Raw genomic sequence first — 27,422 nt, 5'->3', positions numbered from 1 at the left:
ACGTATCTGTGACCAACCAATGCATCTGTATTCCCATTCATGTGAAATCCATAGATTAGGGCCTCATTTATTTCAATTGACTGATTTCCTTAAATGAACTGTAACTCAGTAAAATCTTTGAAATTGTTGCATTTATATTTTTGTTCAGTATATATCTCTATATCTCATGTGTTAACTGCAGTGTTTTCCTTTAACACACATGAACACAAATACTTTGGTATTATTTAGAATAGCCTTATCTACAAAGAGCAATAGGCCTAGCTACCTGTGCGCTTTGGCGCTCTTAATGTTGTGCACACAAGAATTGGTACGGTACTCACCGGTCTGTCATGGAATCCTCGCAATCTTCTGCTCATTTTCCACCAGTAGCAATTTTCTCCTCAGCATTTCATTTTGGTTCCGAGATATTTCAAAATGTAATACAGTTGTCATCGATAAGTTTGACAATTTCTGCCACCGCTGCTTTGGCTAAAACCCTCCATGATGGAGGTTAGTTGTATGAAGGGTGATACAGGTAGACATTTTGAGTCGTTTAATTTTTTAAAACGAGTCAACCTTAAATCTATGAATGTGAATTTTAATTCTAAAAGCTAGCTACATCAACCATGGACCCATCAACCAAAATTGAAATCTGTCTGCAAAATAAACTACTTCCGCATCAAATTTTTGTTACTGAAAATACCAGAAAAGTGAACACCTAAGTTGGAATGGCAAAAAATAGGAATCCTCTTATAAAACATTTTATTTTTTACTGGCAAGTAAAACAGTGAACCCACAAGATTGAGACATTCACAATTTTACATTTACTTGAAAAATATATACAAGCAGAAAAATAACAACATTTTACTCGAACTAGGCTGATTTTCCTGTGTTTTTGGTAGCTTGAGTAAAAAGAAAAACTAAATTTGAACTACTCTACTCATTCATTGAGTAGTAGACAAACTTACCATCAAGGTCTCTCTAGTAGACAAACTTACCATCTCCGAAAAAATGGTTACATAACCCTATTAATTGGATAAATTATCCATACGTTTGATGTAGAAAGAGAAGAAAAAAAACATTTAATTATTCAAATTTTTCTTTCACCTTTTTTTTTATACATTATTGGAGATACCTGATGACAACAAACTAAGCACTACTCAAATGTTCCATTTAATCAAGTGTAATGGAAACAACCATATAAAACAAACATATTAAGTCTTATCAACACAATATAGTTGGACTTCCAAATTGTTGCAACACCAAGTTATTACCAATAGCAGCCATATGTCCAATACTCATTTTACAACACCAGTATTGATTGCATTTTGATGAAGCCCATCTGACCTTTAACTACCCTGTATGAAGTCTCTGATGAGCTTTCAGGCTGCTCTTCTGAGTGAAACTCTTACCACATATCTCACAGCAGTAGGGTTTCTCACCAGTATGAGTGCGCTGGTGTCTTTCAAAATGACTATGGCGATCAAAACTCTTTCCACAAATGGAGCATATGAAACATCTATTTCTTGAGTTGTCTGTGGTGGCACTGCTGCCCTCTGTGCTGTCAAAACCGTCTATACCAAGGGCAAATAAAAGGCCTTCTTGACTGTTTGGTTCTGTGATGTACTCTCTCAGTGCCGTTTCCTTCACTACAGGTAGTGGTACCCGGTCCTGAAACCTGGGTAGTATTGTCCCATTGCCATCCTCTCGGTTCCTTGCATGTAGAGCCATTCCTGCATACTGCTCTTGCTCAATCATTTCCAACCTGTTTTTCTCATCCTGAAAAGACAAGTGTTCAAGTTCCACCTCTCTAGAAGCTGACGAATAGAACCCGTGGTGGTGATTGTATTTGACAGTGGGCGAATCTGGATGGGACTTCTGCTGCTTCATACCATCGAAGGAGCAACCTGGGTGTACAGATCCAGACTCGTTATCATTGTGCCTCTCTGCCGTAAAAGATCTACATAGCTGACTCTCCCTCTCATCCATGACATACTCTGGGTCATCCTGGTAACCTGGTCGCTCTGTGCTTTGTTGGTGTTGATGTCCAGACAGATTGATTGTCTGGGATTTAAACTCCTTCTCTCGCTCTGTTTTCACTACTAACCCCTGCCCCCTTCCCCCCTCCTGGTCTTCACTGTCCCCAGAGCTAGGCTGTTCTTCAGCAAGTGAAGCCTGAGCCCTCTGTTCCTCTGGGTTCTCTGAGGGTCTAGGGTGGACATCAGGCTTCTTATCAAGTTGAGGTTGTTCCGTTAGCATTTCAACACCATCTGCTTGACAAAACAAGAGTACCAAATATTTTAGCATTGATTATAACATCAAAATAGCAATCTAACATTAGCTGTTAAACTTCATCCTAAACCACTGAGAGACCAGGAAAACATTTAGTATCTGTCCCAAATGACACCTTATTCTGTATGTAGTGCACTACTTTGATCAGAGCCCTATGGGCCAAGGTCAAAAGTAGTACACTATAAAGGGAATAGGGTGCCATTTAGGATGGAACCTTAGAACAATTAACAGATTTACATTTTTTTATTTATTAAAAGTATGAAAAACATCAACATTATTTTTTGTCTCTTACCTCTGTGAGTCTTCAGATGCCCTTTGAGGCTGCTCTTCTGGTTGAAACACCTTCCGCATATTTCACATCTGTACGGTTTCTCGCCCGTATGAATCCGCTGGTGCCTTTCCAGATGACCAACCCGCTCAAAAACTTTCCCACAGAATGAACAGATGAAGCACTTCTTGTCCTTGGTGACTCCTTGGAAGGTTCTCACGTTCCTTGGAAAACTAGAGAAGATAGGGCTATGGTTCAGTGTAATCCCTTCCATGCCCTGTGAGTTTGACTGTACTGTGCCGTCACTTGCTATCAACAGCGTGTCTGAAGGTCCAGAATGTTGCTGTCTGAGCTGCAAAATCATATCCTCTTTGACATCAACATATGGTTTTCCTGGAAATGAAGCACTGCTGCATGACGCCTCCACCATTCCTGGGACATGATTTAAAGGTGAGTGGTCAGGGAGACACTGTGACTTGTGACCAGAACTGCTGAAATATTCTGAATTGCTTGTCTCAATATCATGGTCTGCTTGTGAACCAGACATCCACGACTGGCTCCCTCTCTCGTACAATGACAAGTTAGCAGCCAGTTCTTCTGCGCTTCCTGCAGTCTGCTCTTCTCCTTTATGATTCAGTGTCTGCGATGCATCCTTCTGCTCCTCTGGCTCCGACTTCACAGGTATCTCAGGAGTTTGGACCACTTCATTATTTTTGTTGCATTGCTCTTCCTCAGACTGACTTCTATCCAGGCGAGGCATCTCCTCGTTGTTCGCTTGTCCGTCTATCGATACTGTGTGGAAATATTACATTTGATTAATAAAATAAGGAGGCAGGGAATTGTTTATGTCCTATAATAACCAATATATTGGTGTTATTATCTAGTGAGTGTCCCAAATTGTACCCAATTACCTATAAAATGCACTACTTTTGACCAGAGCCCTATGGGCTCTACACGATATAGAGAATAGGGTGTCATTTGGTACGCAGCCATGGAATTGCCTATGATCTATAACCAATGTACTGTTTACATAGTGATTCTAATCTCTTACCTCTGTGAGTCTTCAGATGTCCTTTGAGGCTACTCTTCTGGTTGAAACATCTTCCACATAGGTCACAGCTGTACGGTTTCTCACCCGTATGAATTCGCAGATGCCTTTCAAGATGACCGTAACGTTCAAAACTCTTTCCACACAGTGTGCAAATGAAGTGTTTCTTAACCTGGCAAAATCTCTTGGTCCTCGCTCTCCTTGCAGTATTATAATTTGAGCCAAAACCCAACACACTTCTAGGGTCTGGGTTCGACTGTACTGTGCCGTCACTTGTTCTCTTGAGTACGTCTGACTGACGATAATGTGGTGGCCGTCTGAGCTGTGCAATCATATCCTCTCTTACATCAAAATATAGTTTACCTGGAAACGAAACACTGCTGCATGACGCTTCCTCCTTTCCGGAATTTCCAGGAGGTACAGGAGAGTGACCAGGGAGACACTGGGAGTTTTGCCCTGAACTATTAAAATATTCCGAATTGCTCATCTCCATAGCATTGTCTGCTTGTGAACTGGACATCCACTGCTGGCTGTCTCTGTCATACATCGACAGTTCGGCATCCAGACGACCTTTTTCCTTTCTCCCTGTACTTTGCTTCGCTTGTTCCAGCTCCACTCCTGGCTCAGTCTTCACCTGAGTCTCATCTGCACGTCGAATGTCTTCTTCATCCCTTTCATTACCATCTTCCCCAGACTGCAGTTTCTCAAGCGAGGTCCTCCCTACACAAGTAGTACCGCTTTTACCTGGCCCTGTGGAAATTAAGAAGTATCGCATGTCATCAAAATCCTTCATTGTTTGTTTTAATAATAATCCAAATGGAGCCGTGTCTGTTAGGGTTGGGCAATGGGAGACCTCTTCTATGATATTCTACTCCAAATATTGCGATATAGTCATTTTTGCGCCGTTAATGACTAGATAATTCCAGACTGTGCAATTTTTGTTGGCTTATTTGTTTACGATATTAGTCGCATTCTCATTAAATAATGTTATGTTGAAAAAAATATGGCTTAGTTTATTCATTAAGAAGTGGTCAGATGACGTGGATGCTACTGACAGGACTGTTTTGCTAGCACAGACTGGAATATGTTCTGGGATTCGTCCGATGGAATTGAGTAGTATTACCACCTCAGTCACCGGCTTCATCAATAAATGCATCGATGACCGTCCCCACAGTGACCGTACGTACATATCCCAACCAGAAATCATGGATTACAGGCAACATCCGCACCGAGCTTAAGGCAAGGGCTGCCGCTTTCAAGGTTCGGGACACTAACCCAAAATGCTTATAAGAAATCCCACTATGCCCTCCGATGAACCATCAAACAGGCAAAGCATCAATACAGGACAACGATTGAATCCTTCTACACCGACTCTGATGCTTGTCAGATGTGGCATGGCTTGCAAACTATATCAGACTACAAAGGGAAACCCAGCTGCGACCTGCCCAGTGACACAAGCCTACCAGACATAATATTAACATTACCTCAACTAACCTGTACCCCCACACATTGACTCGGTATCGGTACCCCCTGTATATAGCCTCGTTATTGTTATTTTATTGTGTTACTTTTTTAACTTTAGTTTATTTAGTAAATATTTTCTGAAAACTGCATTGTTGGTTAAGGGCTTGTAAGTAAGCATTTCACTTTAAGGTCTACACCTGTTGTATCCGGCGCATGTATAAAAAAAATGGATTTGCACCATATTGATACTGCATAATTGGTAAAGCTGCAGTTTGGATTTGTACATTTAAGGCTCTTGCACTTTACAATATATTGTCAATATCAAATATCATAACATTCGATTTAATCATATATCAGTCCAACCCTAGTTTCTGAGGGGTTGTGTCAAAGAAGGGTGCACTGGTATGTAATAATGACATGACTTCACAATCACACCATCACTAGCCTTGTCCGAGCCAGAATAAGTTACATTTTAGCAGACACTCTTATCTAGAGCTCTTAACCTCTAGGTTTCCGCCCCTATCACTCATCTGCAGGAAGAGAGGTAATTGATTTTATCCAGCGAGGAGGTGGCTAAACAAGAAGTTTCACTCTCCCCAAAATAAACCCAATGCGTTATTTTGACCTAAGCTTTTTTTTTGGACCTAAACTCGTCCCTTGCCTTCCCGCCTTTGGGACAACGACCCCCATTGTTAGGGCAGAGATATGCGCATCTCGTCATTATATGAAGATCTCTGCTTTATCCCCTTACAACAGTGTATGATCATATCAATCGGTTTCACCGGCGCTACACGGAATGCAATAATATGTATTGTAAGTAGACAATAGTGCACGTTTTTACAGTGATTGTAGATAAAGATAGGCTTTATTTAGTGTATATTAATTCCATTACATATATTGCAGGAGGTGCATGCGCACTTGGTCAAAAACAATACTTAAATTCTTTAAAGACGATTTTTTCCGGTGCATGCAACTTTTTATTTTGAGCTTTTTTAGAAGTACATACCGTTCGTAACGACATTAAACTACATTCGTTATTAAGTACCGTTTTTACATGACTAATCTTGAAAAGCTGGTGAATGGCTGCGTCCTGGGTTTAAGGATAATCAACATATTCTGTAAATCCAGATTTTGGTTCAATGTGAACGTGAGTGGGCCGATTAAATAAACCTACATTGTCTACCTGAAATTGTGCTATTGCTCGCTGACCAATGTTACGTGCACAGTTACGTATTACTAACTATTGATTGATAGTAGAGTTGCTGCTAATACTACGTCGTCGTACCCACCTTCCCTCCCAAGGTTCTCAGCAGCGACTGATCGACCATGATGAATGCGTCTTCGAGCTTGAATCCCACGAGTTCGAGCTCTTCGAAGCTCGCTGTCAAGTTGTTGTAAATTATTTTTCAGGACGTTGATTTCATTTTCCCGTTGACACATTTCCACACGTAACACAACTATACCATCGTCGACTACTTTGCTAATTTCTGCAACCGCAGCTTTAGAAAGTACCTCTATGATGGAAGCGATCTGCGCCCGTAGAGAAACACTGCTCAACATTTTCAAATGTTGAATTAATCTTAACGCAGCTCTGTCGTACTCCTGCAAAAGATTGGAACTTTGTTACTGAGTAACGTTAATATGCTACTGGTGGGCTAATCATTTGGTTTAAAAATGCTAGCTACAATGTTACCCGTGTAGTTCTGTGTCGCTGCTCGTTTCTTCTTCTTTGAGATTGGGTTTGCGGATCGCATACACTGACATCTACTGTACGGGAGTGTGAGGTCAGTCATGGCCTACCTACAATACATACAATTATTTGAATTAGTCTGGTTCCTCTATAGATTGTCGCCATTGTCTAGGACCTATAGGAACGTTGACTGAATAGTCTGCTTTCTACTATTTAGCGAGAGGCAATACCTATTTCTATAGAAGAAGCACATTTTTATTCTCAGGTTCTTAATTCATTAACTCATTTATCCAGATGCCCAGCAGTAGCAGTGAGTGGGTAAAATCACTGGGGAGAAAGAGTCATACTACAACCTATGTGTTGTGATAATTGTGTTTGTTCTATGATTTATCTTGTTCATTCATATACCTCGCAACAGTGATATATATAGGCCGAGACAATACGAAGACAGTGGCAGAATAAATTCAACCACACCTTTTTGTTTTATCACAAAACCGGACAGCAACCTCTGTCCAGTGAAGTTCACAAAGCATATTGCATGTACAGTTACATGACCTACCTACAGCTTGGTCAAGCAAGTTCATGTTTCTGAAATTTTCGGACCACTAAACATCTATTGATTTAGAACCACAGAGAGTTCTGGCAAGTCACAAAGAAAACAGGGGCTGCCTCCACTAATCCAGCACCATTTCAACTTCATCAAATCGCCTTTGCTCAGTCTAATAGTGACAACTAAAAGATACCAAAAACAATTGTCCAATCAATGTAAGCTAAATATGATGTGGCTGTCCATGGTTCTGACTTCTGTGTGCGCATGCGTGTTTGTGCAAGTTGAAAAACATGTTGACTCAACCTTGTAGAGAAGCGCCAATGCCCTCTCATGTTGATGAAACGGTCTATCAAGCTGTCATACAGTACAGACCATTATTTTTTGTTGTCCTAGGCTACCTGACTAAAATGCTTGCTCGCTAGTCTAACTTCCATTCATGGGCAACGTTATTTAGTTAACTTCTACATATTGAACTTCCATCCTCTCAGGCCAGGGGCACAAACAATGTATGAATTAATGGTTGAATCAGAATTAAGTAAAACCACAAGTCCAAATCCCTATCCATGGCTAATTTAGGAAAGGGACCATTTTACTTAGCTGGCTAGCTAGCCACCGGACGACAACACAACTAGATGTAACAATTCTAGTTTCTGTCAGTGACGTATGCTCTCAATCGGATTTGATAGGAGTGACGCCAAATCCAAGCTGGCTTCCCTTGACACTTTTTTTGAGGTTCACGGTTGAGCTCGATCAATTTAGCTCATTGGGTTTAAAAAAAATAAAAATAGTCAAGGAGGCCAGATGCTCACTGGCTTCTCTTGCCTTCAACGCTACGGGCTGCAACAATGTCATACTCGTTTGGACTAGACAGCATTGGATTGATGGCCTATACATAGAGACAGAGGGGCGCTGTTTCGCTTGCACTGATGTTTAATGTAAGATACATTCAGCCTCTTGCAAATTGAAGGAAAAAGAGGAAACAGAGAGATGAAAGATATGCAGTAACAGTCAAAAGTTTGGACAGACCTACTCATTCAAGGGTTTTTCTTTATTTTGACATTTTTCTACATTGTAGAATAATAGTGAAGACATCAAAACTATGAAATAGCACACATGGAATCATGTAGTAACCAAAAAAAACTGTTAAACAAATCAAAATATATTTTATATTCTTCAAAGTAGCCACCCTTTGCCTTGATGACAGCTTTGCACACTCAAACCCCAACTGATATACATTTCAAAGATAAGATCGTAGCTGAGAATTCGTTTTTTCCAACTGCTTACGTTTTCAAAACTCTACACACAATTCCCCAAACTGCACACACAAAATGCAAAATGCCTCACGTCTCCTTCAAAATGGAACACTGCATTCAAAATGCCATAAACACATGTCAGAATGAAGCATTTGCATCAAATGGCGAACACTGCTTTCATAATAGTACATTTTTGGATATATCATGTAAACACTGTTGTTCTAAATCTAAAGCTCTTTGGTCTTTCATAGGCTTATATCTACATTTCAATACAATGTTCTACAGTGAAAGTAATCTGCTGAGAGGGGTAACAAGTACACTGTAAACAATGTAGAAACAGAAAATATTTATTAGGCCAAACATTACTATTGTATACAGTAGCATACAACAAAACCATAAACATATGTAAACCAAAAGTATATTCTTTAGAATACAGTAAAGAACACAATTGTGTGTGTGGCATCCCGGGGGGGCAGTCCAGGAATTGCTAGGGGGGGGCAGTCACCAGTGCTAAGCTACGCTTCATCTCTTCTCCGGCCTGGGTCTGGCCACAATACTTCGTCCACATCACAAGATACGTTTTCTCTTGCCAAACATCGAGGGAAGTATCTCCTAGCATGGCGTATCCAACCTTGGACAGAGGCAACCTCTATGTCCCCACATGCGTCCTCCATTGCCTGGAGAAGCGGCATGCGGGCATAGGGTTGGCGATCATACACTTTCCAGCGCCAGGCTGAGAAGAATTCCTCTATGGGATTTAGAAAAGGTGAATATGGGGGTAGGTACAAAACTACAAATTGTAGATCGGTGGCAAACCAGTTTCGGACCAGAACAGCCCGGTGAAGACTAACATTGTCCCATAAAATCACAAATCTAGCAGGCTCCTGATCTGGATCAGGGACAAGCATTGTGTAAATTGCATCCGGAAAAGTGAGCATATGGCCGGTGTGGCATTGTGATGGAGGACCCCGTTTTGAGTGATGGCAGCACACATGGTTATATTACCCCCACGCTGTCCAGGGACATTGGTAATTGCCCTCTGTCCTATTACATTTATTCCGCAGCGCCTGGTTTTGGTGAGGTTGAAGCCAACCTCATCCACATAAATAAATTCATGGCGAATTACATGGGCATCCAGCTCCAATACTCTCTGTAACAGACAAAAGGATATACAGATGAGTAGATATGGTATGTCTGAAGTACTGGAAGTAGTGTTGCATACATACCTCTACAAAGTCATGTCGCATATTCTTGACTGTCAGAGTTTCTCTCAGATGGCACCTTGTAAAGTTGTTTCATCGTCACTCGGTGCCGTTGGAGGATGCGTTGTATGGTCGACAGGCTTACAGCATTGATGTTGTTAAATATGGTGTCATTATTCAAGATATGCTTTCTTATCTCTCGAATCCTAATTGCATTGTTGGCCAAAACCATATTTATAATTGTAGTCTCTTGTACATCTGTAAACAAGCGTCCTCGTCCTCCATGATGTCTTTGCCTTTCCACTCTGTACAGAATTCAAACACAGTATGTGTTCAGCATAGGAACTGTAAACAATGTACAAAAAAAGTAGTACAGCATGATAACCAACCTCATTCATTCAATGCAGTAAATGGATGGCTTAGAGTTACAAATGTTTATGCAATACTATGCAGTCATACGTATTTTACAGTACATTACTGTAATGCTAAAATAGTCATTTAGATAGTTGCATACCTGTTCTCATTTCTGAAGGTTTGAATTATGGAAGCCACTGTAAATCGACTCAAGTTGGGCTGGACTCTCAGTCCAGCCTCTCTCATGGTCAAACTGTGGTTGATCACATGATCAACAAGTGTTGCCCTAATCTCATCAGAGATGGCTCTCCTTCCTTCTGTTCTTTGCCCTCGTCCTCTTCTTCCTCATCCTCTCCCTCCTACTCCTCTTGCTCTCTGTCCATTGTTGGCATCCATTGTTCAAAACAGGCAATCTGACCTTTGACCTATTTATAGGCCTAAGTCGCTCTGGATAAGAGCGTCTGCTAAATGACTTAAATGTAAATGTTAAATGTATACTACAGTAAAGCAGTGATTGGTTAGTGATCAGTTAAGCTATTAGTGTTTGCACATGTGAGGAGTGTGTGACCTGGTGAATAAGTGTAGCATTTTGATTGGTTGTGTTTGGAAAAGGAAAGCAAGTCACTTCCTGTTAGATTTTTGTGTTTTAGGTAGAGAATTGTGTGTAGTGTTTTGAAAAAAGTGTTTTATGCAATTGACAACTGAGTCAAAGGCTGAGAAATAGCTTATGGTTTTGGATATTTGGTGTGTAGTTTTGCACTTTGAGTGAGAGGTTTCAAAAATCGTGTGACATGAAAAGATTTTGTGTGTAAGCAGTTGGAAAAAACTGTAATCAAGGACATTTTAGCTGGGCAAGAGTTTAGAAATAGGCCAATAATTATTTTGATCACAAGGCTCACCACCTTTGTGAAGAGGGAGCAAAAGGGCCGCCTTTCAAACCTTGGGGATAGTAGCAGATATAATCATTAGGTAAAAAATATGGGTCAAGGATTCCGCAATCGGGGGCAGAGAGCTGCAGCAAAAATGGATCAAGCATATCAGCTCCAATGGATTTTTTTACATCAATATTTCTACATCAAGGCATCTAGCACATCACGGAGAATACATTGTTTAAATGAAAACAAAGATTCACTAGAAGTTGACAGGTTAACAGTCAAGTCAGCTAGAGGCTGGCAGAGGGAAGAGCAGTTGATTGACTGACCAGGGACATCAACACCAACGTTTCTCTCAAATAAATCAAATCCAATTTTATTTGTCACATGCAATAGGTGTAGAACTTACTGTGAAATGCTTACTTACAAGCCCTTAACCAACAATGAGATTCAAGAAATAGAGTGTGTGTGTGTGGGGGTGGGGGGTCAATGTAAATAGTCCATGTGGCCGTTTGATTAATTGTTCAGCAGTCTTATAGCTTGGGGGTGGAATCTGTTAAGGAGCCTTTTAACCGAGACTTGGCTCTCCGGTACTACTTGCTGTGCAGTAGCAGAGAGAACAGTCTATGACTTGGGTGACTGGAGTCTTAGACAATTTTTTGTGGCCTTCCTCTGACACCGCCTAGTATACAGGTCCTGGATGGCAGGAAGCTTGGTCCCAGTGATGTACTGGGCTGTACTCACTACCTTCTGTAGCGCCTTATGGTTGGAGGCCGAGCACGAGCAGTTGCCATGCAACCGGTCAGGATGCTCTCGATGGTGCAGCTGTAGAACTTTTTGAGGATCTGGGAACCCATGCCAAATCTTTTCAGTTTCCTGAGGGGTGTTGTGCCTTCTTCATGACTGTCTTGGTGTGTTTGGACCATGATAGGTTGTTGGTGATGTGGACACCAAGGAGCCTGTGAAACTCTCAAACCGCTCCACTACAGCCCGTTAATGTGAATGGGGGGCGTGTTCTGCCCCCCTTTTCCTGTAGGCCACTATCCGCTCCTTTGTCTTGCTCACGTTGATGGCGAGGTTGGTGCCAGGACAACACACTGCCAGGTCTCTGACTTCCCTATAGACTGTCTCATCGTTGTCAGTGATCAGGCCTAACACTGTTGTGTTGTCAGCAAACTTAATGATGGTGTTGGAGTCGTGCTTGGCCACGCAGTCGTGGGTGAACAGGGAGTACAGGAGGGGACTAAGCACGCACCTCTGAGTGGCCTCCGTGTTGAGGATCAGCGTGGCAGATATTTTGTTGCCTACCCTTATCACCTGGGGGGAGGCCCGTCAGTAAGTCCAGGATCCAGTTGCAGAGGGAGCTGTTTTAGTCCCAGGGTCCTTAGCTTAGTGATGAGCTTTGTGGGCACTATGGTGTTGAAGCCCTGAGCTGTAGTCAATGAACAGCATTCTTACATAGGTGTTCCTTTTTTGTCCAGGTGGGAAAGAGTGTGGAGTGCGATTGCGTCATCTGTGAATCTGTTGGGGCGGTATGCAAATTGGAGTGGGTCTAGGGTTTCCGGGATGGTGGTGTTGATGACCAGCCTTTCAAAGCACTTCATGGCTACTGATGTGAGTGCTACGGGGCGAAAGTCATTTAGACAGGTTACCTTCGCTGTCTTCGGCACAGGGACTATGGTGGTCGGCTTGAAACATGTAGGTATTACAGACTCAGTCAGGGAGAGGTTGAAAATGTCAGTGAAGACACTTACCAGTTGGTCCGTGCATGCTCTGAGTATCCGTCCTGGTAATCCGTCTGGCCCCGCGACCTTGTGAATGTTGACCTGTTTAAAGGATTAGTGTCCCGCTCCTTGAAAGCGGCAGCTCTAGCCTTTAGCGCGGTGCAGATGTTGCCTGTAATCCATGGCTTCTGGTTGGAATATGTACACTGTGGGGACGACGTCGTCGATACACTTATTAATGAAGCCGGTGACTGAGGTGGTATAATCCTCAATGCCATTTGATGAATCACGAAAGAGATTCCAGTCTGTGCTAGCAAAACAGTCCTGTTGCGTGGCATCTACGTCATCTGACCACTTTTCTAATGAGCGAGTTAGTAGTACTTCCTGCTTTAGTCTTTGCTTGTAAGCAGGAATCAGGAGGATAGAATTATGGTCAGATTTGCCAAATGGAGTTCAAGGGAGAGCTTTGTATGCGTCTCTCTGTGTGGAGTGAGGGTGGTCTAGAGTTTTTTTATTTTGTTTGGTTGCACATGTGACATGCTGGTACAGATTAGGTTAAACGGATATAAGTTTCCCTGCATTAAAGGCCCCTGTCCATTAGGAGTGCTTCTTCTGGATGAGCATTTTCTTGTTTGCTTATGGACTTATATAGCTTGTTGAGTGCGGTCTTAGTGCCAGCATCGGTTTGTGGTGGTAAGTAGACGGCTATATCTATGAAAACTCTCTTGGTAGATAGTGTGGTCTACAGCTTATCATGAGGTACTCTACCACAGGCGAGCAATACCTCAAGACTTCCTTAATATTAGACATCACGCAACAGCTGTTATTGACAAATAGACACACACCCCCACCTCTCGTCTTACCAGACAAAGCTGTTCTGTCCTGCCGATGCACGGAAAACCCAGCCAACTGTATATTATCCGTATTGTCGTTCAGCCACGACTCGTGAAAGTTTTTAATGTCCCGTTGGTAAGATAGTCTCGAACGGAGATCATCAAGTTTATTCTCCAGTGATTGCCCGTTGGCCAATAGTAGATGGTAGAGGCGGGTTACCCACTCACCGACAAATTCCTTACGGTAGCAGAAACATTATTTACAAACAATGTGAAAAAACACACAAAATTGAACAGTTGGTTCGGAGCCTGTAAAACGGCAGCAGTCCCCTCCGGCACCATCATAAAAGTCTGCCGACATAAAATAATGATTAAAAGCATCACATCCCATTATTCTCAGTTATGATGCCAGAGTCTGACAGAACTTGCTTAGGCAGGGAAGAAGAGGAATTTGTACGCATCAGTGCATTCATTTTTTTTTTTACTGCATTTCTGACACCAGCAGAGTCAGAGATACAGTAGATCTTAAAAAGTAGCTTTATTTAGCTTTCTTAATCGATATAGTACATCTGTTTCTCAATTTTCTGAAAGATTGCCAGTCCACTACATTGTCCGTTTTCCCTTGCTTTGGCCCAGGCCTGATTTCTCCTTTGAATGAGCTCAGATAAATCAGAAGAAAACCAAAGGTTCGATCGATCTCTGAATTGTTTAAAAGGCGTGTGTTTATCTGCCAGAGGAATAAATATGGAGGATACATTTTCTAGAGCCAACTCAGGGTCAGGAATACAGGAGACAGTGGGCTAAATCAGAGTAGAGCCTGAGTAGAGATGACCCGACGAAGATACAAGATCGGATCGTTGTCCTTGTTGTGCGTCTGATTCAATCACTATTGGAGTATACTAGAGTTGCGGACATTCCATTGATATGTTCTTCTTTCCTTTACCTGATTAGTTGGATGTGAATATTTTTCTATTTTCTCATTTGTTGTTGTTGCTAAATCAGAGTAGAACATGTCAATTTGTATTTTGCTGTTTCGTATCTCCAATACATATATGGCACAATGATCACTGAGATCATATGCAAATATTCCACTCGACAAATAGTTATTAGTAAGAATTCAAATCAATCGTTGAAGAGATCTGAAGAGATTAAACAAGGTTTTTCACATTTAGCCGTGCGGGTTTTGAGATCAATTCAGTCAGATTAAAATCAATGCATATACTCTTAAATTGAGCTGTGGCTGGGGATAGCCAATCCAGATTCAAATCCCCTAAAATGACCAACCCTGAGGACAGAAAAGGTGTAAACTCAGATATAGCACCAATAGCATCCGCCATGACAGTAGGGGGGGCGGCAAATCCCATTTTCATCCATATCGGGTAAACTGTTTAGAAATTACAGCACTTTTTGTACATAATTCCCCTATTTTAGGGGACCAAAAGTATTGGGGCAAATTCACTTATTTTGAGTAAAGTAGTCAAGTTTAGTATTTGGTCTCATATTCCTAGCACTCAATGATAATATCAAGCTTGTGACTCTACAAACTTGTTGGATACATTTGGTGTTTTGGTAGTGTTTCAGACTATTTTGTGCCTAATAGAAATTAATGGTAACTAATGTATTGTCATTTTGGAGTCACTTTTATTATAAATAGAAATACAATATGTTTCTTAACACTTCTACATAAATGTGGATGCTACCATGATTACAGATAGGCTTGAATTAATTGTGAATAGTGATGAGTGAGAAAGTTACAGACTCACAAATATCATACCCCAAAGAAATGCTAACTTCTCACCATTACAATAACAGGGGAGGTTAGCATTTTGGTGGGGTATGATATTTATGCACCTGCTAGAGTACAGAGGCAGAACAACAAATAACGTGTCACTGTCCCAATACTTTAGGAGTTATTATATATGGAGCGATTTCAGTGTCAATTATCATCACTTATTGCAGGCATTTTGCTGGTATGGTTTATTACGATACGTAGCCTGTACTAGAGAAATGTGAAGTTTAAAATAAAATGAATGTGCTAATTGTTAATGGCTACAACCATCGAACTAGCAGTAGCAGTTTAAAGGATAATAAAAAAACTAACTTTATAAACATATCTTATTTATCGTTATCACTTCAATTCAGGCAATTTATCACGACATGGATTTTTGTCCGTATCTACCTGCTCTGAGTTCAGGAAGTTCATGTAAAGCACAACATGTTGCTTGCTTAACGAGTTCTTCCCCCGATCAGCTCACACCGAGACTCAAACTCATGACCTCTGCCTCGCAAACACACATGACCCTCCTCCTGAAGCATTCCAACCCACCAAGCTATTAAAAAAGGCCTTCTTTCAATTGCTGAAGAGGCGACACTTCAGGCAGAGGAATGAGTGTCACAGATCCCTATCTGCTACGCTAATACAAGTCTTCAAGATCCAGCAAAGTTACTCATCAGTAGAGCGTGGTTCGGTGATCCATGCTTATGTGATGAGATCTTGCCTGAGACCTGAAGACATGTTAGTTTGACATGTGTTTGTGTTAGTTTCAAGTCTCTGGCAAAGGTAGTCATTATAAGATTAACATGGGTCTGACTGGGTGGACTGTGTTAGCCTGTTGAGCTAAAGCCTAGGCATTGGTTCTGTGACTTGAATGGGCCTCTTCAAGGAGGAGGTCAAAGGGGCGTGAAGTGTAACACCGATGGTTCTGTGACCACGCTCGTGTGATGAGTAACTTGTCTGAATCCTGAAAAGTTGCATTGTCTAGCATACAGGAGACCTAGGTTAGAACCCCATCAGGCAAACTAACACATGTCTTCAGGTCTCAGGCGAGGTTGCTCATCACATGCTTGGATCCACCAAACCACCTCTGTTGCACTCTCATTAAATGGGGTGCACAGATCTTTCTGTTTCTGTTTGCCACAAAAAAGTGTTGTTGTGCATTAGGACTGATTTTGAACCTAGTCAGTTATATTGGTGCCTTGATCTTTGAGTATGAGGTCAAAGGCGGGTGAAATGCTAAGTGGGCTCACCCAGTCTTGTGACACGAAGGAGACCTGGTTCGAATCCATTCATTCACAAGAGCAAGATTAAATAGAAGGAGTGGAAAGCCTATCCTTAGAAGGAATATGACAGGGCTATTCAATGTTATTCTTATTTGTTCAAATTGTGTTTTTTCTGACACTCCCTTCTAACGCGGAGAGGGGATCAGAAGGCACATCCATATTCCAGAGAGTTTTAGCTTTCAGGAAACGGTTCAAATGCTAGAGCCAAATTCATAGGAAGAAAATAAATTCAACATGCCACATTAGCTTCAGAAACTGCCAGAAGCTATCTATGTTCTCCTTTAATTTTCCTGGCTGGCAAAGTACCAGGATGATGTCTCTGATTTGTAATCTTAATTTAGAGAACTGAATTCGAAAACTTAATCTGGATGCATCTATGAATCTTTGATAAACTTTAAATGACAGTTTGTAAACTTGAAATACAGACAATGAGTGCAATATCTAATATCTACCATATTATTTTTGGGCCTCCCGAGTGGTGCAGTGGTCTAAGGCAGTGCTAGAGGCGTCACTACAGACCCAGGTTCGATCCCGGGCTATGTCACAACCGGCCGTAATCGGGAGTCCCATAAGGCGGCGCACAAATACTTACATTATGCCTAACCTTAAATTAAGTCCAAAATGCAATTTGTTCCCCATTAATTTTGATGATAACTTTGTTGTTGTGAGCCCCCCGAGTGGCACAGCGGTTTAAAGGTGCGTTAATACAGATCCTGGTTCAATACCAGGCTGTGTCGCAGCCGGCCGCGACCGGGAGACCCATGAGGAGACGCACAATTGGCCCAGCGTCGTCCGGGTTAGGGTTTGGCCGGCCGGGATGTCCTTGTCCCATCGCGCTCTAGCGACTCCTGTGGCGGGCCGGGTGCATGCACACTGACAAGGTCGCCAGGTGTACGGTGTTTCCTCCGACACATTGGTGCGACTGGCTTCTGGGTTAGGCGTGCATTGTGTCAAGAAGCAGTGCGGCTTGGCGGGGTTGTGTTTCGGAGGATGCACGGCTCTCGAACCTTCGCCTCTCCCGAGTCCGTACTGGAGGTACAGCAATGGGACAACTGTATCTACCAATTTGTATTTATAAAAAACTTTGTGGCTTTGTCATCTATTGGACACGCACGCATGACCCGGTCGTCACTAGTTACCACACCCACAAAGTAATAAGCCCTACCCATTTCTACAATTGATCTTTTTCAAATGTGATTTTAAACCTTAACCCTAACCTTAATGACACTGCTAACCTTATGCCTAACCCTAACCTTAAATTGCATTGTCCTTTGCTCCTTTGCACCCCATTATTTCTGTCTCTACTTTGCGCTTTCTTCCACTGCAAACCAACCATTCCAGTGTTTTTTAGTTTTTATTTTACTTGCTGTGTTGTATTTACTTCGCCACCATGGCCTTTTTATATTTTTATTTATTTATACATATATTTGTTTGCCTTCACCTCCCTTATCTCACCTCACTTGCTCACATTGTATATAGACTTATTTTCTTTCACTGTATCATTGACTATATGTTTGTTTTACTCCATGTGTAACTATGTGTTGTTGTATGTGTCGAACTGCTTTGCTTTATCTTGGCCAGGTCGCAATTGTAAATGAGAACGTGTTCTCAATTTGCCTACCTGGTTAAATAAAGGTTAAATAAAAAAAAATAAAAAAAATAAAGATCTGAACGCATATTTTTGTTGTCATTCATTTTTATGATATAGCCAATTTTGACTTTGTGGCTGTGGTAACTACTGGAAACCACAGGACACCCCTACCGGTGAACGATGAACTCAACTCTAAAGAGTCATGATTCTGCAAGCCTCTCGTTCACTATAGGGGGCTTATTGGAGCTGTCATTTGTTACTGAGACTTGTAAAGTGGGCTTTAAACAATGTACATTTTATTGATACATTTCAAACAAGATGTAGTTTTGGCCACAACCGGACTAGATTGTGAACAAATCTTGGTGGTGTTCTCGAGCCCGAGTTTTTATGCGAGTAAAGTTGCCTAATTATCAGATAAAAAATATCATGACAGGCCTCGTAAACTTTCCAAATGTTGACAACAAAATACACTAGACAATGTGGGATCTTTTTGTGTAGGTAAAAGGAATTCTGTGACGAATGTCGGTGGAAAGGCTTTTATGTGCAAATATTGATCTAATAACTATCGAAGTAAACGTCATGCGATGAGATGTTTTGTGGTCCCCCCACTACATCTCGTCTGGAAAGCTGGCGGTTTATTAGGCCAGTGGTTCCCAAACTGAAAAAAACAACAAACACAATTATTTTTTTGGAACTCAGTCCGACTTTCAAACTTACTCTTGAAAGTTGTAATAGTGGAATGCACAAGATGCAATTTCGAAATTGGGTAGTGCATCATCAGTTTTCCTCTTGTCATGTCAGTCATTGCATACCTTAGAGAGCTATTTATAACTGCACATTTTTGTGGCCTTTTATTGTCCCCAGCACAATGTACACCTGTGTAATGTCCAGGGGTATCGTCGGACGGGGGCCGGACCCCCCCGTCTCAGCCTCCAGTATCTATGCTGCAATAGTCTATGTGCCGGGGGCTAGGGTCAGTCTGTTATATCTGGTGTAATTCTCTTATCTGATGTCCTGTGTGAATTTAAGTATTATCCCTCTAATTCTCTCCCTCGCCTCTCGAAGGACCTGAGCCCTAGCACCATGCCTCATGACTACCTGGCCTGATGACTCCTGGCTGTCGCCAGTCCACCTGGTCGTGCTGCTGCTCCACTTTCAACTGTTCTGCATGCGGCTAAGGAACTCTGACCTGCACCTTGCTTCTACATCTGCATTGCTTGCTGTTTGGGGTTTTAGGCTGGGTTTCTGTATAACACTTTGTGATATCTGCTGATCCCAGTCCCAGTCTGTCTCCACATGCTTCAAGATGGCTACCATTGTTCCTGTACCCAGGAAGGCAAAGATAAAGGAACTAAATGACTACCGCCCCGTAGCACTCACTTCTGTCATCATGAAGTGCTTTGAGAGACTAGTCAAGGATCATATCACCTCCACCTTACCGGCCACCCTAGACCCACTTCAGTTTGCATACCTCCCCAACAGGTCCATTGACGACTGTACACTGCCCTATCCCATCTGGACAAAAGGAATATTATGTAAGAATGCTATGCATTGACTACAGCTCAGCATTCAACACCATAGTACCCTCCAAACTCATCATCAAGCTGGAGGCCCTGGGTCTCAACCCGGCCCTGTGCAATTGGGTCCTGGACTTTCTGACGGGCCGCCCCCAGGTGGTGAAGGTAGGAAACAACATCTCCACTTCACTGACCCTCAACACTGGGGCCCCACAAGGGTGTGTGCTCAGCCCCCTCCTGTACTCCCTGTTCACCCACGACTGCGTGGCCATGCACGCCTCCAACTCCATCATCAAGTTTGCAGACGACACAACATTAGTGAGCTTGATGATCAACAACGACGAGACAGTCTACACGGAGGAGGTGAGGGCACTCGGAGTGTGGTGTCAGGAAAACAACCTCTCACTCAACATAAACAAAGGAGATGATCGTGGAGTTCAGGAAACAGCAGAGGGAGCACCCCCCTATCCACATCGAAAGGACAGCAGTGGAGAAGGTGGAAAGTTTTATGTTCCTCAGCGTAGACATCACAGACAAACTGAAATGGTCCACTCACACAGACAGTGTGGTGAAGAAGGCGCAACAGCACCTCTTCAACCTCAGGAGTCTGAAGAAATTTGGCTTGTCACCTAAAACCCTGACAAACTTTTACAGATGCAAATTGAGAGATTCCTATCGGGCTGTATCACAGCCTGGTACCGCAACTGCACCGCCCTCAACCGCAAGGCTCTCCGGAGGGTTTTGCTGTCTGCACAACGCATCACTGGGGGCAAACTACCTACCCTCCATGACACCTACAGCACCCGATGTCACAGGAATGCCAAAAATATAATCAAAGACAACAACCACCCGAGCCACTGTCTGTTCACACCGCTACCATCCAGAAGGCGAGGTCAGTACAGGTGCTTCAAAGCTGGGACCGAGAGACTGAAAAACAGCTTCTATCTCAAGGCCAGACAGCAATCACTAACTCAGAGAGGCTGCTGCCTACATTGAGACCCAGTCACTGGCCACTTTAATTTTAATTTTTTATTTTTCTTTAACCTTTATTTAACCAGGAAGGGCTCATTGAGATTTAAAATCTCTTTTTCAAGAGCGTCCTGGCCAAGATAGGTAGCACCAAGTCATTACAAAAAATTACAGACAGACAACATGAAAAACTACAAGTAATCTAGTAAAAACCATTGAGTTCACAAGAGTATAACAATATCAAAAACAGCAAATTAAAAACATTGACAGGTCAGGGAATCAGCCTCAAAATCCTTCATCAGTGATTTAAAAACACCAATCGGGACAAGTTCTTCCAGTTTAAAATGATTTTGTAAGGTGTTCCAAGACGATGGCGCAGAGTACATAAAAGACCTTTTACCAAATTCAGTTCGGACATTTGGAACAGTTAGCAGGATAAAGTCTAGCGAACGAAGAGAGTACCCACCACATTTCTGAACAATAAAAATGCCCAAATAAAAAGGTAGTAAACCCAAAATGGCTTTGTAAATAAAAGTATACCAGTGACTGAGCCTACGAGTGACTAGAGAAGGCCAGCCAACCCTGGTATACAAAGTGCAGTGGTGCGTAAGGGTTTTGCAGTTTAAAATAAATCTCAAAGTGCCATGGTAAAGAGTGTCAATTGATCTCAAACACTGAGCGGAAGCATTCATATATAAAATATCCCCATAGTCTAGTAAAGGCATAAATGTAGCTGATACTAGCCTCCTTCTGGCTTCAAAAGAAAAACAGGCCTTATTCCTAAAATAAAATCCCAATTTCAGCTTCAATTTTTTTGTAAGTTGTTGAATATGCAATTTAAAAGAGAGGCCGTCATCAATTAGAATTCCAAGATATTTATATGAGGTTACAACCTCAATCTCCTTGCCCTGACAGGTAGTAATAGGTGAAAGGTTCAGAGGTTAATAAATGGATCGCTAGTCACTTTATACAATGCACTCTAAATAATGCCACTTTAATAATGTTTACATATCTTACATTACTCATATCACATGTACGTACTGTATTTTATACCATATATTGCACCTTGCCTATGCCGCTCAGCCATCGCTCATCCATATACGTACATGTACATATTCTCATTCACCCCTTTAGATTTGTGTGTATTAGGTAGTTGTTGGGGAATTGTTCAATTGCTTGTTAGATATTACTGCACTGTCGGAACTAGAAGCACAAGCCTTTCGCTACACTCGCATTAACATCGGCTAACCATGTGTATTTGACAAAAACAATTTGATTTGATAAAACAGGCTTTATAAATACATTTGATTGATTGATTAATGATCATGCTGTTTAATCAGCTTCTTGATATGCCACACCTGTCAGGTGGATTGGATGGATTATCTTGGCAAAAGAGAAACGCTCACTAACAGGGTTTAAACAAATTTGTGCACAAAATGAGAGAAATAATATTTTTGTGCATATGGAACATTTCTGGGATATTTTATTTCAGCTCATGAAACATGGGACCAACACTTCACATTTTTGTTCAGTATAGATTTTATTCTGCTAAATGTTGGACAAATTGAGTTTGGAGTCAATTCAGTTTAGCCTACCTGCCAACATTTTTATAAACCCTATATCTGAAAGTCCTGCAGGAGCCCTCAAGCAGTTTTCTTGATGTCTGCAATCATTTGCTGTTTCAGATAAGTAAATGGACAGCTGTGCTTCAGACTGGAGACCCAGTCAGCGAGGAGATGAGGATGCATTTGGTGTGAAGGACATTCCACTTGGTTTGGCTTTGGTAAATGTCAAGGTCTCTGTGTCCCATGATTCTTGTGTAGTTGAATCAGAGATTATTTTGGGATCCTAGGGGAGCAAAGGGCCTCAACGGTGCATCTCTGTTGAGGCCCTTTGCTCCACTAGGAGCTGCAAGGGACACATAACTCTAGAAAACCCATCTTTAACTCAGTCTTAGACTTAAAACCTGACAAGTTGACAATGCTGTCTGATAATTTCATCCTTCTCTAGTTTGCAGATTTAGAGTCACCTTTCATTAAGGTAGAGAGACCGGATGAAGGACCATGGAGAAGGGGCGCAACATGGAGGACCAAGTGGATGGGGTAACTGAATTCATTGGGTCATTGGACAGGCCTGCTTCCGTTCAGAACAGGGTCTCTGTCCCAAATGGCACCCTATTCCCTATATAGTGCACTACTTTTAAACAGGGCCCATAGGGCTTTGGTCCAAAGTAGTGCACTCTGTCGGGAATAGGGTGCCATTTGGAACGCATTCATCAGGTGAGCTTACTTGGTTTCCAAACCTTGTTATACTGACCATGGTATTGAACTTTTAATTTGATAACATTTTGCTATTATATCATATTTTGGTCCATATAAGGAGGGCATCAAATTCTTGACGTAAGTACATGTACAGTTGAAGTCGGAAGTTTACATACACTTAGGTTAGAGTCATTAAAACTCATCTTTCAACCACTCCACACATTTATTGTGAACAAACTATAGTTTTGGCAAGTCGGTTAGGACATCTACTTTGTGCATGACACAAGTAATTTTTACAACAATTGTTTATTTCACTGTATCACAAATCCAGTGGGTCAGAAGTTTACATGCACTAAGTTAACTGTGCCTTTAAACAGCTTGGAAAATTCCAGAAAATTATGTAATGGCTTTAGAAGCTTCTGATAGGCTAATTGACATCATTTGAGTCAATTGGAGGTGTACCTGTGGCGGTATTTGAGGCCTACCTTCAAACTCAGTGCTTCTTTGCTTGACATTATGGGAAAATCAAAAGAAATCAGCGAAGACCTCAGAAAATAATTGTAGACCTCCACAAGTCTGGTTCATCCTTGGGAGCAATTTCCAAACGCCTGAAGATACCATGTTCATCTGTACAAACAATAGTGCGCATGTATAAACACCATGGGACCACACAGCCGTCTTACCGCTCAGGAAGGAGATGTAATCTGTCTCCTAGAAAACGTACTTTGGTGCGAAAAGTGCAAATCAATCCCAGAACAACAGCAAAGGACCTTGTGAATATGCTGGAGGAAACAGGTAGAGAAGTATCTATATCCACAGTAAAACGAGTCCTATATCGACATAACCTGAAAGGCCGCTAAGCAAGGAAGAAGCCACTGCTCCAAGACCGCCATAAAAAAGCCAGACTACGGTTTGCAACTGCACATGGGGACAAAGATTGTACTTTCTGGAGAAATGTCCTCTGGTCTGATGAAACAAAAATAGAACTGTTTGGCCATAATGACCATTGTTATGTTTGGAGGAAAATGGGGGCCGCTTGGAAGCCGAAGAACACTATCCCAACTGTGAAGCACGGGGGTGGCAGCATCATGTTGTGGGGGTGCTTTGCTGCAGGAGGGACTGGTGCACTTCACAAAATAGATAGCATCATGAGGTAGGAAAATTATGTGGATATATTGAAGCAACATCTCAAGACATCAGTCAGGAAGTTTAAGCTTGGTCGCAAATGGGTCTTCCAAATGGACAATGACCCCAAGCATACTTCCAAAGTTGTGGCAAAATGGCTTAAGGACAACAAAGTCAAGGTATTGGAGTGGCCATCAGAAAGCCCTGACCTCCATCCTATAGAAAATTTGTGGGCAGAACTGAAAAAGCGTGTGTGAGCAAGGAGGCCTAGAAACCTGACTCAGTTACACCAGCTCTGTCAGGAGAAATGGGCCAAAATTCACCCAACTTATTGTGGGGAGCTTGTGGAAGGCTACCCGAAACATTTGACCAAAGTTAAACAATTTAAAGGCAATGCTACCAAATACTAATTGAGTGTATGTAAACGTCTGACCCACAGGGAATGTGATGAAAGAAATGAAAGCTGAAATAAATCATTCTCTCTACTATTATTCTGACATTTCACATTGTTAAAATAAAGTGGTGATCCTAAGACAGGGAATTTTTACTTAATTAAATGTCGGGAATTGTGAAAAACTGAGTTTAAATGTATTTGGCTAAGGTGTATGTAAACTTCCGACTTCAACTGTATATCTTTTTTTGGCTTTGCAATTTTAACTGAGTGATGTCTTTGCAGGAAACACCAGATCCAGCAATCATGCCATCCAGAATCTCCCCATTGAGAATCATCAGCACTTGGAAGAAGAGGAGAATCATGCCCCACTAACCCTCCTAGAGGAGCAGCTGGCAGAAGATCCAGAGAAGCTCAGTAAGCTGCACCAATTTGAGAACCGTGGAGAGCAGGAGACCAGTGTTCTGGAGTTTTTAATAAAGATGGAGAAGGAGGAAGAACATTCTGGATTCAGTCAGGATGGATGTCAACAGAGGAACACAGAAAAGCAGTAGAATCCCTTGAGCTCTGAGTTTGTAATGGATGAAAGAGACCGTCAACTGTGGTCGTCTATAGTTCAAGGGAATGACCCTGACATAGTCATAGACACTGACTTTCCTAATTTCTGTTGTTGCAGTATTCAGAGTTTTTCAGATTGCGCCGAAGCTCAGCCCCTATCCCAAATGGCACACTATATTCCCTATTTAGTGCACTACTTTTGATCAGAGCCCTGACTTTTGTTTTGGATCTGAAACTAAATAATTGTGTTCATTGCTACACACCAGAGGGCAGTGTAACACTTCATTCAAAAAATAGCAAATGGTCAGTCACTCTAGTGTGGTTTTGCTGAGGGTACAAGAACTAACCCAAATGTAAAGTTGTCCTTTACTGTTGGGCCCTTTAAAATAAAAAATAAAACTGTAATGGAGGGGTTGTCAACTCTGGAGGGGTTGTCATATGCCAGAAATAGAGAAAGCTATGATGCTTTTCCAAGTAGTAAGGGCTTTTCAATAAAACACATCTTTATTTTATATTAGTTACAGCGAACAACGGAAAAGTGTCTTCCCCTTGCACCTAGCCATATTTCACTAGTGTAGACAGGAGGCCGTCGCAGGTTTAGAACTACTGAATTTATTTAAGCACCATAGAACAAAGCGGGGAAAAACCCAAACACTGTTGTGCTCAAAATATATCTTCATAATGAAAAGGCACAGGGCAAACCCAAAGTGCAAAATATAAAGTACTCAGGAAATAGTAGGAGAGATTCCTTTCAGGAAAACAAGTAACATTTACAATGACCGACAAATACAAACGGCAGAGGGAGTATATATACAGTGATAGAGTGGGGATTGGAACCAGGTGTGTAATGATGATGGGACAAGTTCGGGGTTGATGAGTGAAGGGCGTTTGCCAGCAGTCGTTTCGGCAAGAGCTAGAGGGCCAAACGCCTGAGCTGGACAGGAGGGGGAGCCAAAGCGAAGGCTGGTGTGACACCGTCGGGGGAATTTGGGAAGGTTGTGGCTGTTTTAACTTCACTTATTGTGGTTATCTATTCAGCACCATGGATAGTGCTGGGGTTGATCAATTGCCCACGAATCTAAACCCACTGTGAATCATGTGCTAAAAGCTAACATTTACTTGTTGCATTCGCTCACCTAAAAATCTATGGTTGGCCCATTTCTAGCAATAAAGTAAATGATCATCTCTCAAGGTTTTGTTTCAAAATGTTTATTTAGTCACAGCATAAAATAAATGAACCGTGAGCCTTCTGGCTACACAATCGTGGACTATACAAAGGGGGTACAAAACATTAGGAACTCCTGCTCTTTCCATGACATAGATTGACAAGGTGAATCCAGGTGAAAGCAATGATTCCTTATTGATGTCACCGTATTGATGTTAAATCCACCTCAATCAGTGTAGATGAAAGGGAGAAAACAGGTTAAAGATCATTTTTAAGCCTTGAGACAATTGAGACATTGATTGCGTATGTGTGCCATTCAGAGGGTGAATGAGCAAGACAAAAGATGTGAGTGCCTTTGAATGGGGTAGGGTAGTAGGTGCGAGTGGCACCGGTTTGATTGTGTCAAGAACTGCTACATTGCTGGGTTTTTCACGCTCTACAGTTTCCCGTGTATATCAAGAATGGTCCACCCCCCAAAGAATATCCAGCCAACTTGACACAACTGTGGGAAGCATTGGAGGCAACATGGGCCAATATCCCTGTGGAACGCTTTCGACACCTTGTAGAGTCCATGCCCCTGCAAATTGAGGCAGTTCTGAGGGTAAAAGGGGATGCAACTCAATTTTAGGATGGTGTTACTAATGTTTTGTTCACCGTGTATAATCAAATTAAATAAACAAGTCAAGACCCAGCAATTATTATTTTCCATTATTACTTTTATTCAAGACAGAAAAAACTAAATGTTCATAAAGCAGTTCAATTCAAGTTTATAAAAATATTTTTAAAAATGGCATTAACATGAAAAACAGTCTTAGTCAGAAACAGTAACTATAATTGTAGATAGGCCTAACTGTAATTGTAGCTGACTGATTCTCAAGACCCAGCCAAACACAGTGGTGTAAAATACAGTACTTAAGTAAAAACACTTTAAAGTACTACTTATGTCGTTTTTTGTGGTATCTGTACTTTACTTTACTATTTATATTTTTTACTACTTTTACTTCACTACATTCTTTAAGAAAATATACTTTTTACTCCATACATTTTCCTTGTCACCCAAAAGTACTCGTTACATTTTGAACGCTTAGCACAACAGGAAAATAGTCAAATTCACACACTTATCAACCGAACATCCATGGTCATCCCTACTGCCTATTATCTTGCGAACTCACGAAAAACACATGCTTCGTTTGTAAATTATGTCTGAATGTTGGAGTGTGCCCGTGGCTTTCTGTAAATAAATGAAAAAGAAAATG

The 27,422-nt window shown here is 41.7% G+C and overlaps 1 protein-coding gene and 1 long non-coding RNA gene across 4 annotated transcripts; one reads left to right on the top strand and one right to left on the bottom strand.

The window, feature by feature from the left end:
* Positions 1–724: 724 nt before the first annotated feature.
* On the bottom strand, positions 725–6,828 carry LOC139559901 (zinc finger protein 569-like). Of its 3 annotated transcripts, XM_071376343.1 has the most exons (5): positions 6,745–6,828; positions 6,341–6,653; positions 3,591–4,337; positions 2,564–3,331; positions 725–2,252 (listed from the first exon to the last, which is right to left on the bottom strand). In XM_071376343.1, the coding sequence occupies exons 2-5, from the start codon at positions 6,609–6,611 to the stop codon at positions 1,333–1,335; spliced, it is 2,706 nt and encodes a 901-aa protein (XP_071232444.1). In that variant the 5' UTR covers positions 6,612–6,653; positions 6,745–6,828; the 3' UTR covers positions 725–1,332. The 3 variants fall into 3 exon arrangements, with proteins under 3 accessions (XP_071232444.1, XP_071232443.1, XP_071232446.1); XM_071376342.1 differs by having other exon boundaries at positions 6,341–6,793; XM_071376345.1 differs by having other exon boundaries at positions 725–2,249; positions 6,341–6,792.
* On the top strand, positions 5,750–27,422 carry LOC139559902 (uncharacterized). Its single transcript, XR_011671843.1, has 4 exons — positions 5,750–5,864; positions 22,352–22,449; positions 22,677–22,768; positions 24,729–27,422. It is a non-coding gene; the product is annotated as an uncharacterized lncRNA (long non-coding RNA).

This window comes from Salvelinus alpinus, chromosome 30 (genome assembly GCF_045679555.1).
Source record: "Salvelinus alpinus chromosome 30, SLU_Salpinus.1, whole genome shotgun sequence".
NCBI lineage: Eukaryota > Metazoa > Chordata > Actinopteri > Salmoniformes > Salmonidae > Salvelinus > Salvelinus alpinus.
This window is presented reverse-complemented; position numbering and strand designations above follow the sequence as displayed.

Coding starts and splice junctions, on each gene's coding strand:
- LOC139559901 (XM_071376343.1), bottom strand. CDS start 6,611: ATGTTGAGCAGTGTTTCTCTACGGGCGCAGATCGCTTCCATCATAGAG. Junction 3,332..3,590: donor ACATCTGAAGACTCACAGAG/GTAAGAGATTAG, acceptor ATTTCCACACAG/TATCGATAGACGGACAAGCG. Junction 2,253..2,563: donor GCATCTGAAGACTCACAGAG/GTAAGAGACAAA, acceptor TGTTTTGTCAAG/CAGATGGTGTTGAAATGCTA.